Consider the following 12,963-nt stretch of genomic DNA (forward strand, 5'->3'; position numbering starts at 1 on the left):
TTGTAATGGAGAAAGAAGCAGAACGTGTTTGTTGAAGCTGAAGAAGTCACTTTTATTTGCAAAAAGAGAGTTACAGCATGAACTACACAGAAGGTAGCAGAGCACAACTAATTTCAATTACATGAATTATAAGCATAAACCCAGAAAAAAACAAGCATGAAAATAATTTTTAAATACTGTTATTTATAAGCTATGCTCACGAAAAATTGATGTTGGCACTGTACAAAAGGCAACGGCCCTGAAAAGACAGATTTACTAATGTCTCTTCCTCCTCCCCTTCCCCAAATTTGGAGGCGCTCTATAGCTTGCAAAGGTAAAAGATCACAAGCACAAAAGCTTTGGGTCCAATAAAAGCACATTAAATCATAATGTGTTTTATTTGGCCTTAATCATTTTGCAGCTATAATTTTAAACTCGACTCATTAATAAGCAAAATACTCCAAGGCACACTGATTGTATTTGGTTACAGAGTAGCTAGAGGAGAAATATTAATTTCAGTAAGTCCAAAAGTATTCTGAGATGAGAATCTTACCAGCACAATATCTTACGCATTAAGTACATTATGTTAAAAAGAGAGCCATAATTAAATTATTTTTAAAATGAAAGAAAAGAAATATGTGGTGCTGAGTCTTCCCACGTTCCAAGGCATTAACCCCAAACTCTACCTGTGTCACGTGACCAAATGTCTCTTTGAGCTACTTGCCATTTCTGCTGGGGTGCCCACGAGGAGAGCAGCCCCCAGGGCTTTTTAATTTTTGACTCGATGGAGTGAAGCTAAAGAGTCAGTTCATTCTGACTGGTTTTGCTGTGGGGGTTGGCTTTTGTTTTGCTCGTGGATTACAGAATGTATTGCATTAGTCTTGTGTGTGCTCCCCTCAGGGAACTGCTGGGAGAAAAGATGACAATGCATAGGCTTTTCTTCTGATGAAACTCCCATCCCTAGTGATGAAAGCATTAAGCAACTTTGCATATGCACTTCATTGTCTGAGAGCACAGCTGGGAAGACACTTAATGAAGACTGTCGGTTCTTGACAAATTCTTCATAGATTGTCTAGATTGGACATTTAAACCCAAACTGACTTTCCCTGATTGTTCACTTTTGAACAACTGTCCTCTCCTTCCCATCCTCGGATAAAATGGAAGTTCTTGTTATTATTAGTTTAAACCAGTTCTCAAAGTTTGGGAAGCAGACCGATGAGATAGTTCCAGGAGTCTGTAAGGTCAAACGTATATTAAGACATTATTTACCTTTCCACTCTCGCCCTCGTACAAGTACACAGTGGCATTTTCTAGAGGTTATCTGATGTGTGATGGCACAAGCAATTAAATGCAAACACAGATATACGAATCCAGCTGCAGGGCCCTCCCTCATGGTGCAAGGGGTTAAAGTGCAGCACCATGAAGATCGCTGCAGCTGCTTCACAGTGAGTTCAATCCCCGGCCAGGGAGGTGACCCATATGGCGCGGCAGACCTCTCCTGACCTGCCCTCTGCTCCCCTCAGCAGTGTACTTTGTCGATCTGCCTATTCTGCTCCCCTCTCTTCGTCTGGTGAATCCTCTTACTGCTCCTGCACCTCTGACCTGTACCCCAGTTCTGTATGCATAAATAAATAAATAAATCTTAAAATGCAGAATCCAGCTGTCTTTTCCTAAGCCAGATATTAAAGAGATTTAGAAAAAGATTTAAAAGGCTGCTCTTTGCACAAAATTGGTTGTTTGTAAAAAGCAAATTTTTAGTAAAAACTCTATATAAATATAAAGTGCAATTGGGACATTAATAGGTTTGAATAATGAATTCTTTTCTACTTCTCAGTTTTCATTTATAGCATGGTAAATAGCAGGTTGATGTGACCTACAAAAATGAGAGTTCTCAAAAATTTTTAAAAATGTAAAAAGGCCACCCCCCAAAAAAAAAACCAGAAAAATGTAAAAGGGTTCCAGCATTAGAATGTTTGCATAAAATGTACAAAATGAACAGTGATGTAAAAAAATATATATACATTTAAAAAAAAAGAAAGCTGAGCACAGCCATTCTAGACACTGAACTCTGGGCAGATGCCTCACCAGCTCTGTGCCTCATCTTCCTCCTCTGCCAATTGGAATCATAAAACCTGTCTATTATCTCATTAATATTATGTATGTTAAATGTGCAATCATTTTGTCAATATCTGTATGGTAAGCTACCATACAAACAGGTATCCTAGATGACAGAGTACCCCGTAACTTTTTAAAGGAACCATGCTTGCGTCGATGCCATGCTACTTTGCGCCAACCACATCACTGTGGTTCCCTTAGCCCAGCACTAAAACAGCCAAATTAAATTGGTTCCTCTAAGGACACCGAGCAGTCCACTATCAAGCATCATGCCCCCCTCCAAGCTGGTGACCAGAAACTGGAGATGTACGCCCAACAGTCCTAACTCCCCTATAATAACCCACCAGGACCCTAACAACATGGTGACCTAATTCTTCTCTAAAACACTTTTACCCAAAGGAGCCGCCTTCACTCTGAGAGAGTGGCCTTGCGCTAATATGCAGAGACTCGCAGTATTGACACGTTTTGGAAACACCACTAAAATCATCCTGTGATTTTTATCCCAAATGCCAAGATTGCAATTACAGTGGTGTTCCATTCTAAGGGACAGTCATCCCTCTTTTCATTGCAGCATTATTCACACAGTCAAGCTATGCACACAACTTAAGTGTCCAATGACAGATGGGTGGAAGATGTGGTCTAGATACACCATGGAATACAACTTAGGCATAAAAAAAGAGATCTTGCCATGTGTGACAAAATGGATGGGACTGAGATCATGAGAAGTGAAATAAATCAGAAGAAGACAAAATCAGATTATTTCACTCATATGTAGAATACAAAGAAACCAGACAAAGGAACAGAGAAAATTAACCAAAACAAACTCTAGACATCTGACTGTAGAAATGAGGCTACCAGAAGGGGAAAAGGCATGAGGTGGTCAAGGGGGAACAGGGACCGATGGACTGTGGTGGCGGGTGGGGGTGGGGGACACACCCGCTGAGGTATGCATGCATCACGCATACAGAATGCTGTAAACCACAGCTGCCTCAGTAAAACAAAACCTACAGTGCTGAAGGTACAGCTGCTCAAAGAGACCTAGAAGGTGACTACTCATTTCATCAGCTGCAGTAGGAGTTCCACAAGAAACTTAAACAAGATCTACTGACAGAGAAAAGTGCTTACTGAACGTTCCTGATGAGACTTGTTTCCTATCTTCTGGCCCTGGAGCACATCTAACGACCTAAGGATCCTGACAAAGATCGCCTCTGTGTGTTACATAGGAGCTCATTTCTCTATCTTTGCATGTCGTTACTAACCATTAGAGGCCTTTCTTCTTCTTCATTGTCATCATAAGTAGAGCAGAAATAGTTTCTGGACCACTCTTCAGGCTGGGCAGGAACTTCGGAACGTGGTAACATCTCAGTCCAAACTATAAGAAAATACGGCAGGTGGCAGTTATTTAATGGTGCTGGTCTCCACGAGGAGAGAAGTAAAACTAACTGCGATGATCAAGGCTCCATGCTCCACGCAGAGGCTGTTGCTATGATAAAGCCTACGGTGCTGCTGTCGTAGTTTAAGCTTCCTGATGTGTCAAAAAGCGCATAGGAGGTCATAGACTTGTTTTACTTTTTAAGATGGTTTCAGGTTTGGGTTAGTTAGAGTTATTACAAATAATAATCAGTTAAATAACATTCCAGAGATTTATGTTATATGATTTACATAAAATCATCTCTTCCAAAAATTCTTTCTATAACATTTCTACTGGCCCCACCCAAGCAGCCCTTATTACATGCTTTTATATTAAAGTGTAATATTCTTTTTGGTCTTGTCCAGGAATTTATTTTGATTATTTGAACTTGGATTCTCATATAAAACTGTCCTGAGCATTTCTGCAAGAATTCCTTTTCTTTTTTCATGGAAATAACAATACATTATACATTATAAATCCTTCAGGTGCTCATTGCTGAGAATCAATATGCACATGAACTACAGCTACAAGTCCAATCTATTTTTTTTCCAGTCTATTCCTCACCACACTACTGTTCCCATTTCCAATGGACCCTCCCCTCCCCCAATATAATTATTTTGGCTTGTTTTATAGTTTGAATTTGGCAGAGATCACAGGTTATACATTGTATGTGTGCATAGAAGGTGCTTAATTAATAAAGAATTTATTATACAAAATCCCTGTGGATTAAGCAGTCTCGTGCAAAGAATTAAGAGAATTTCATGGTGCTTAATTAATGAAATACACAGAATTCACATGGATTAAGCAATTCAATTCAGGCAGAGCATGAGGAGAATTTCATCTTGGTCACACTACACTATTTATGTAACCTTGGAAAAATCATCAGTTTTCTCTGACTTAGTTTCCCTCTCTGCCAAATGAAAGTGCAGGGGCTGGAGAGCTGACCACCCTGAGTGAAGTGAGTTATAAACAGATAATTGAACATTACGCACATTTGCCATTATTATTGCCAAATAATTTTCTGAAAGAGAACTCTTGAAGCCTGAGGACCAACATATGTGAATTCTGAGTATCAGGCACTCTGGAGAGTCTATGCTTGTTCACACCAAAGTTGTTGGAGTGACGCTGCCAGGTGCGTCTAAATAACCTTGTATGTGCCTGTTAACACACTCTTTATGTTAAGGGGAAGGATGTCCTAAAGAAACTCTGCAATCTTGTGGACCCCACCCCCTACTCCAGCTTTCTGGACTCCACCCCCTACGCCAGTGATTCGAAACTGCAACTCCCAGCAGTACCAAGGAGAGAGCTGCGAGGACCCAAGGGTGGAGCTAGCAGGAATTCTGGGACATTTGGGGGATAAATAGGGCGTGATTGCATATCTCGCTGGGGAAATGGCTCCCCCTGACTGCGTGACTCTGTGTGTTCAGTCAGCCTATCCGTAAGGTATTCCAGTTACTTTGTATCCCGCTTTTTCCCTGGGTTGTTTCCTATTCCTTTCCCCTTTTGTAAATAAACCCGTTATTGACCCTTTTGTGTGTACCTGCAGTATAACTGAATTGTGAGCGTGTGGGTGAGGCCCCACAGACAGGCGGCCCAGTCCACTCTGGGCTACCCTGTAACAATTACATTCCAAATGAATTGCTGGTTAATTTATTTCCCTGCTCTGTTAGCTTGGCAAGGCAGCTGCGGGTATCTTCCTGAGACTATCTGACCAAGCTGTGCGCCATTCCTGGCACTCAGTATTAGCCAAAGCAACCAAACTGGTTGAAATCAGTTAAAACGACACACTTTACATAAGAAAAACAAATATTCTGGCTGTCAATGGCTCATTTCCATCCGTTAAACCTATAGTGAGTGAGATGTGAATTCCATGAAGTCAGTATATGGGTTTTATTCATCTCTTCGATGGCAGGGGTTGCCAAATCTGAGCATACATTGGAAAGAATCACCACCGAGAATCTATCCAATCTATCCAATTGCAGGTGACTGTCTGCCCTTCTGACTTGTGATTTAGAATGCTGGAGGTGGACCCAGAGTCTATGTCCTCCTTACCAGTTCCCAGGTGATGCAGATGCTAAATGGACCACACTTTGAGAATCACTGCTCTGCAGTGCGTGCCAGAACATCTTGCCCAGGTAAGACAGAAGAGTCTTATAAAAGTGGGTTAGGTTTATTTCCTTTATCCAAAGATAAGAGACAAGTAGGTTTTGCAAATTAATGTTAAGAGAAAATAAGTGGCACAGCCTTGAATGCCAACTGCTGGCCACGACCATACCTGAGGTCCCTTCCACTGGAAGTGCGGAGAGCGCTGCGCCATCTGCCATAGCATTGCTGGGCTCTGCTTCCGTTTCCTCCGAACTTATAAAAGCTCCTTGTTGCTTTCTGATGGTGTGAATATGTGAAAATGAGCTTCTATACAATCTAAGGATGTTTAATTAAAAATAGTACTTCTTAGCCAAAGATAGCAAATGTTGATCAAAACATAACAAAAGTAACTGCAATTCTGTTAAAACAATAACAGTTACCAGAGTGAGAGGGAAGGAGAAGGGAAGATGCTGGGGGACTGGCACTGGAGCTTTGGTGGACGGAGAGTGAAGCATGTGCACCTGGGGAGAGGTGAAGTTGTACTCCCCAAATTATATAGTTATGCAAACTCATGCAAATCCATAGATTTTGAAAAATAGAAAATACCTGATAGTTAAAACAGAAAAGTAGTATTTCAGCCACTAACAGCATATGTTGAGGGCATGCTCTGAGAATCTATTCCAACATAGCTGACCTTCCCCTCATCTACGTCTGTGTAGTGATAGTTCAGAATATAGGAAAGCTTGAGTCCTCAGGTCCAAGCTCGAAGGGTCTCTTTTTAACAGGCAGATCTACTGTCTAAACTCCCTCTTGTATATCGTGTGATACACTTGAAATTTACTGAGAGGTGTATGTTAAATGTTCTCACCACACACACTCACAGCAGGACTGTGAAGTAATGGACGTGTGATTTCCCTTGATTGTGGTGAATAGTTCACAAAGTGTATGTGTATCAAATCAAGTTGTACTCTTTAAATATATATGATTTTAACTGTTAACGATAACGCAGTCACACTAGAGAAAAAAACAGAAACAAAATCCACGTCATCTCTGAACTTAAACACTGAGATTTAGGTAAGGTGCATGGAAATGTTGATAAAATCTTAATCTGGTGAACACTGCTGAGTTGTGTCAGGTACTGTAAAGACAATTACTGCGTGAAATCTGAATTTCTGTGCCAGGCTTTGGAACCAGTGTAGAGATTGTTTCTATGTACACGTTGAATGTGCCACCTTATAGGGTTCCTAAAGGCAGAATACAAGAACTACAACCCCAAAGCAGTAGCGGACCTATCATTTTGGCTCACTACCTTCCTCAAATACTCCTGGGTTATGTCCAGACACAGTTCCCTGCCGGGATCCGTGACTATTTCCGAACTACATAAAAGGAGAGACCACGTCAGCAACAAGGGCTCTCCAGACGCAGCTGCCATCCTGCACGTTGCTCGCAACTTTCCATCTCCAATCAGATCAAACAAGACCAAAAATAGCTTGAAGAGAAAGTCTTGAGTGCAGTCACTGTTACTTTTATCCTATATGCAACGCCTCTCCCCATACACTGAGAACCAAGTCTTTAAATTATGTTTAAATATTAGCTCAAAGTATTGCATTATTTTTAACATTGAGAAACCAATGGCAGAACTAGTAAGGACTCTCAGACTCCAGGTGTAAGGCTGGAACTGAGAAAATGGTCTGTTCACATGATGAATTTACTGCTAAAAGGACAGTTTTTATCTGAGATGCTTTAATAATGTTACTTCATGTTACACACAGCAAATCAAAGGCTGTAGGAGTGATATTTCTTAAAGAATAATCACTTACTCATCATTTCGTTGACAGGAAAATGGATCTTGTTCTGTTAACTGGTTATTTTGTGCTTGCTTTTGAACTGTGAAATGAAAGAAAGCTTCTGTAAGCAACATTCAGAAGCCACACTTTTTACTTCCTTGAAGACCAGTAACTTACACACACATCACATTCCCATTCATATTAACACTCACAGACTTGAAATAACCAGCAGAAAGGTCAGTCTGAATTTGAACAATGGAAAGAGCTCAAACCATGTATTTTTTATTTAAGAAACTCAAGTTTATGACACAACCACACCCTCCAGCATTACCAAGCATGGATTCCCTGAGGTCCCAGGTGGAACTGCTCCATGGGGAGGGCTGAGGACTCACACCTTTGGTCTACTATGGCAAATAACATGCCTATTACTATGTCTATTCCTCCATCTGCAAGCAGTAGAGTTCATGTTCCAGTTAAAGTTCACAACAGCATAAGCAACCTCCTGAATTCCAATCTCTAGTTAACTAGTTTAACAACCCTTTCATTACTTATAGGGTCATAAAGTATCGCAGCCAGTGACTGAAAATTGTCACCAAATCTGAGTCACTGTGCTCACTTCTTGTGTGCTAGAATTTACCTGTCATAAGTTCCTGTTGCTTCAACAGAATGCTTCTTATTTCTTTTAACCATGTCATCTTCACGTCTACACTTGGAGCCTGGAGATTAAAGGGGGAAGGAGAGGGTGTATTTACCTGTAAAAAGGCTGTTTTAGAGCACAACCAATGTAATGGAGTGTATCAAACATGGTCTCCACCCTTAACTGTCTAACATTTTGATTCTTTAAACTTCCACAAAGCAAAAGCCATCAAACTAGATGAAATAAGAATCAAAACCATTTTGCAACTGCCCTTAACGGATAACACTCAGAGAAAATGTGAATATAATTTAACTTATTTCTTCTTTGTTTATGTTTAATTTTGATAAAATAAGGTCATGTGTACTGTTTCTGAAAAGACAAACTATTGCTTGCGGGGTGATCTTGAGCTTCCATACATATTCTCCCACGGCAAGTTTACTAAAATCTAGCAAGAAGTCACATGTGTAGATTAAACTATGAAAATGTATTTTTATGAACTGTAATGATAAACATGTCAAATTAAAGAAAAAAAATCACTCTTCCCACAGCTAATAGCACAAGCCCTGATACAAACACTGAATTGATAATTCCTTCGTCTGATCTCACTCATATGTGGACTATAGAGAAACCACAGAAAGGAATGGACAAAATTAACCAAATCCACCCTAGAAATCTGACTGCAGAGTTGAGGCTGCAGGGGAGGGAAGTTGAGAGGAGATTATTGGGAAGATTATGGGTGCCCTGGTGGTGGGTGTGGTGTGCTAATATACCTCTAACGGGGTGTGAACCCTTAAATCATATACAATGCTGTAAACCAATGCTACCTCACTAAAAAACAATATATACTTTTTAAAAATGACATCTGGCCCTCCCTGGTGGCGCAACCGGTTAGGATGCAGCACTGCAAGCTAGCCACAACCACTTCAGTGTGAGTTCGATCCCCAGCCCCGGAGGTGACCCACATGGCACAGCAGACCTCTCCTGACCCACCCACTGCTCTCTCAGCAGTGTACTTTATCTATCTGCCTGTTCTGCTCCCCACTCTGTCTCTGGTGAAACCTCTCACTGTCCCTGCACCTCTGGCCTGTACCCCAGTTCTGCATGTCTAAATAAATAAATCCTTGAGTACTTAAAAAAAAAATGACATCTTCCCGAAATGTCCTCACGCCCCACCACCACCACTTCCAAACCTCTGTCCAGGCACTTAAGCGTGTTCTTAGAAACCATGACCAAATCTGAATGGTCACACTCATCCCTGTGGCAATTACAAAAATTCCGAGCTGCTACAACTCTATAACTCTTCGGACATGATGGGGTCAGAGAAACACTTGCTGAGACCCTGGCGACCAGCTGTAACTAGTAAGACTCCTAGAATAGTTGTGAAAACCTAAAGCCCTACAAAGCATCATAGGCATACCTCAAGTTAAAGAAAGCATGTGCTTCTGAAAACTGTTTTAACTACATCACAAAGAACAAAGATACACCAACTAAGTGACCTAAATAGAGAAAAATTTCTGCAATATACCCAAGATAATTTTTGTTTCCACGAATAGCTAAAAATACATCCACCAATCCATTGACTTCCCAAGAAATAAATTAGGATTTTTGGTATCTCAATATTAATTATGACTTCTAGAGTAACTTTAAAATCACCAACCTGGACAATATAAACTTCTTCCTTCTCACCACACCATATTTCAAATTTGCGGGTATCTCCTTTTACATGTTCAGTGATGCCAACTTCATTCATCTATAATGTATGTCAAAATTTTCTTGAGCATTAGATTTTGAAAGGGGAGTTATATACCTACCTCCATCATATTCTCAATGAAAGAGAATTTTTCACTGGGCAAACTATACATTTTATAATTCAAAGATGTACAATGATAATGATGCTCATAGATCAGATATTTTAAACATTTTCATTAAGTTATGCACTTATAGCTCAGATTACATACTCCATTTCAATGATCAAAACAAATGTTGTCACTGTGAACATCCATATAGTTTATGTAAGATTGAATTCTGTTATAAATTAACTGCACACCATTAAAACAAATTACTGTGTCAAAAACAGAAGCAAAAGTAATTAAACAGCAATAAAAAAGGTCATTCAAACTGAATTTAAATGGCAATTTTTCATAATCATTTGTCAGGTAAGTTAATCTTAACAAGCTTATTTATCTCAATACAAATTCTACAATTTATAAATACCCACTTTATAGGCCAGGAAAGCACCAGTCAGGTATATGATAATCTCCTCTATTTCTACTAATTTCTTGGTCTCTAGAAAACAAATGCTGTCATGGAAGAGTGAGGTCTTCTTTTAAGTGGGGTAAGGTTTATAAGCAATATTTCTGCCTCACCAGCTTTTCTTCTCCATATGACTGCACAAAGCACAAATTCTATTTTCTTTCCTCCTGTGCTGTTAACAGCTTAATTAATTCCACTTTGAACAATTTCACTGCCTTGTACACACATACTTTCTTCCTGTCCTCCATTCTTTTTTCCCCCTCAATCCCTCCCTGATCACCTAAAGGAATAACTCATCGTGTGTTCCACTTTTGAACCCCCCCCCCAAATGACCCTAATTTGATTAAAAGTAGTGCTAGTGAGATCCCCGCACCAAGGAGAAGGGATGAGGTATAGAAATGAAAGGTGACATATTATATCCACCTACCCTGAATATAATCAGAAGTTACTTTCAGAATACCCCAAAATATCCTTATATTCCTACACTCTACCTAACCTACTTCTGCTCAACAATAGGACTGAAAATGAATAATCATCTCACATTCAAACTCTATTTCAATTAATTTTGTTTCAATGTATGATTTTCATCTTAATAGCCTACGGTGGGAAGCACATTGTCTTTGGAGTCTAAGACTGGCCTGCATTCCCATCTTACCACTTACTAGCTGTGTGTCTTGGTGCAAGTTGTTTCACCTTTCTGAACTTCGGTTTCCTCAGCTATAAAGTGAGAACACTTATTTCTGAGTTGACATAGGATTAAATAACATGTATTAAATGCTCAGATCACATACAGAGCTTTTTGAAGTATGAGTTTGCTCTCCAAGTATTCCCTTATTTGAATTCTAAGAGTTTTGCTGGTTTTCATCACATCCATATAGCACATTGATATAGGTAAAATGAGTGTTTTTTAGTTACCTTGGAAATCTACCATTAAATTCATCAGAAAATATTGTTTTCCATTCCAAACAACTCATTTACAAATGATGCACTAAAAACAATCAATTTGTGCTTTGTGGATTGTATGTATTTCCTCAAGTAATAAAATATAGAGGTATTTATTATTGAGGTTCTTTTACTCTACTTACCTGTTGCTTATATCATGACAACTTACTCAGTTCCACAATCTAGAAGCAAAGTGATGAGTCTAACTATGAGTATAATTATATAATAGACTACATATAGCAAAACAATGTCTCATCCTTTGCATTTTCATTGATGATCCTGCTAACTATGGATATATTTTCACATATATTGTTTAAAGCATTTTATCTGAAGTTATCTCACTGTGTCAAGTATCCAGGGCCCCAAGGTTTGACCTAATGTATTTTCTGTTAGCAGGTAAGTGTGAAGATGTCTGCTAGCTTGGTCAAAGTTCTCCTGTAAGTCAACAACTCTAGTATTATAACCAATAACTTCACTCTTAAGACTTTTTATTTTTGTCTCTGGGATAAAGTTGACTTAATTCCTGGGTTAGTATTATTAACAATTTGATCTTGAAACACAGTAAAAAAAAAAAAAGGGGGTAGCTAGGCTGACTTGCTATGAAACAATTAGGAGCAAGATACCAGGTATAAAACAGTGACATGGCTGTTATCTTGAAAAGCATTTCTGAGAACAAAAAAAAAAAAAAAAAAAAAAAAGACAGAAGGAAAGTGATAATTATAACAAGATACAATTTATGTAAATCAAAACTATCTGTGCACAGAATATTAGGATACATTTAAGAGAATACACTAACTGGAGGATCAACATCAAATAAATAAGAATGGTTGCTCCAGGGATGCAGAGGAGATTAAGTGTGGAGAATGGGGATAAAAAGGAATGGATGAAAGGAGTGAACACGAACAAAGCCTTCCAGCATGTACAGTGAGTAAGAGCATGGATCCTGCAGCCATCTGCCTGGGCCTGAATCTGCACCGCACTACTCACTAACTATGTGCTCAGACAAATTACTCAATTCTCTGGAACTTGGGTTTCTTATCTTCCAAATGGGGTTAATAACAGTTTCCACTTCAGATATGTGAAGTTGCTAAGAGAATTAAATGAGTTAACACTAATATGTAGAAACACTCAGAACGGTGCCTAACACATACTATACACCATGCGTGTTAAATTTAATTAAAAAAAAAACAATATTTGCATGAACTGAAAAAATTTGAAGAACCCTAATCTCTCCACCTGACTATAATCTTAGGGCCTTTCCTTCTCAGAGAAGCAGCCACTTAAAATGTAGAACACGATCATTAGAAGGAACATTCTCGGGCCACGGATTCCAACTTGATATGAAGTAAAGGCAAGGGCTCTTTGAGAGTGAAGACTCTGCTGGCGGTAGAGCATCTGCACTGGTCCTCTGCCCAGGGGGAGGCTTTGAAACCAGACCCCCCAGGTTGTTCCATCACAGATTGACTGGTAAAGCTAGCTATTATTTAATCCTGGAAGGTCATGGTAGGTAAGCAAGAAGAAGTAAGTTAGCTGAACTTCCAACTTTCTGTTAGTGACATCACTTTTTTCCCTAGTAATTCTGGTCTTAATCCTTGCAGTCATGCCTCACAATTTTCTCCTTTCAGGGTACTACTAGGGCATTATTGGGGAACCAATGAAACATATCAGAGTGATTTCTTTCCCCTGCAAGTGTCAGGTAAGATATATTTACTGTACCTTGTAAATCAACAAGCCTATCTGTCTGCCTTCCCTCG

The 12,963-nt window shown here is 39.4% G+C and overlaps 1 protein-coding gene across 6 annotated transcripts in view; it reads right to left on the reverse strand.

The window, feature by feature from the left end:
* Window positions 1-12,963, reverse strand: part of MCF2 (MCF.2 cell line derived transforming sequence) — a 62,209-nt gene that overhangs the window by 7,838 nt on the left and 41,408 nt on the right. For 2 of the 6 annotated variants that reach the window (XM_012727281.1, XM_012727278.1), the window contains 6 exons: window positions 9,672-9,764; window positions 8,015-8,093; window positions 7,411-7,477; window positions 5,781-5,926; window positions 3,354-3,466; window positions 92-1,213 (listed from right to left, as the gene is read on the reverse strand). In XM_012727281.1, the coding sequence (XP_012582735.1) occupies window positions 1,094-1,213; window positions 3,354-3,466; window positions 5,781-5,926; window positions 7,411-7,477; window positions 8,015-8,093; window positions 9,672-9,764 (618 nt within the window). In that variant the 3' untranslated portion in view covers window positions 92-1,093. Of the gene's footprint in view, window positions 1-91; window positions 1,214-3,353; window positions 3,467-5,780; window positions 5,927-7,410; window positions 7,478-8,014; window positions 8,094-9,671; window positions 9,765-12,963 lie in introns of those variants that run through there. The other 4 variants (XM_004685961.2, XM_012727282.1, XM_012727280.1 and 1 more) reach the window with 2 other exon arrangements.

This window comes from Condylura cristata, unplaced genomic scaffold (genome assembly GCF_000260355.1).
Source record: "Condylura cristata isolate star-nosed mole 26May11 unplaced genomic scaffold, ConCri1.0 scaffold00019, whole genome shotgun sequence".
Classification (NCBI taxonomy): Eukaryota; Metazoa; Chordata; class Mammalia; order Eulipotyphla; family Talpidae; genus Condylura; species Condylura cristata.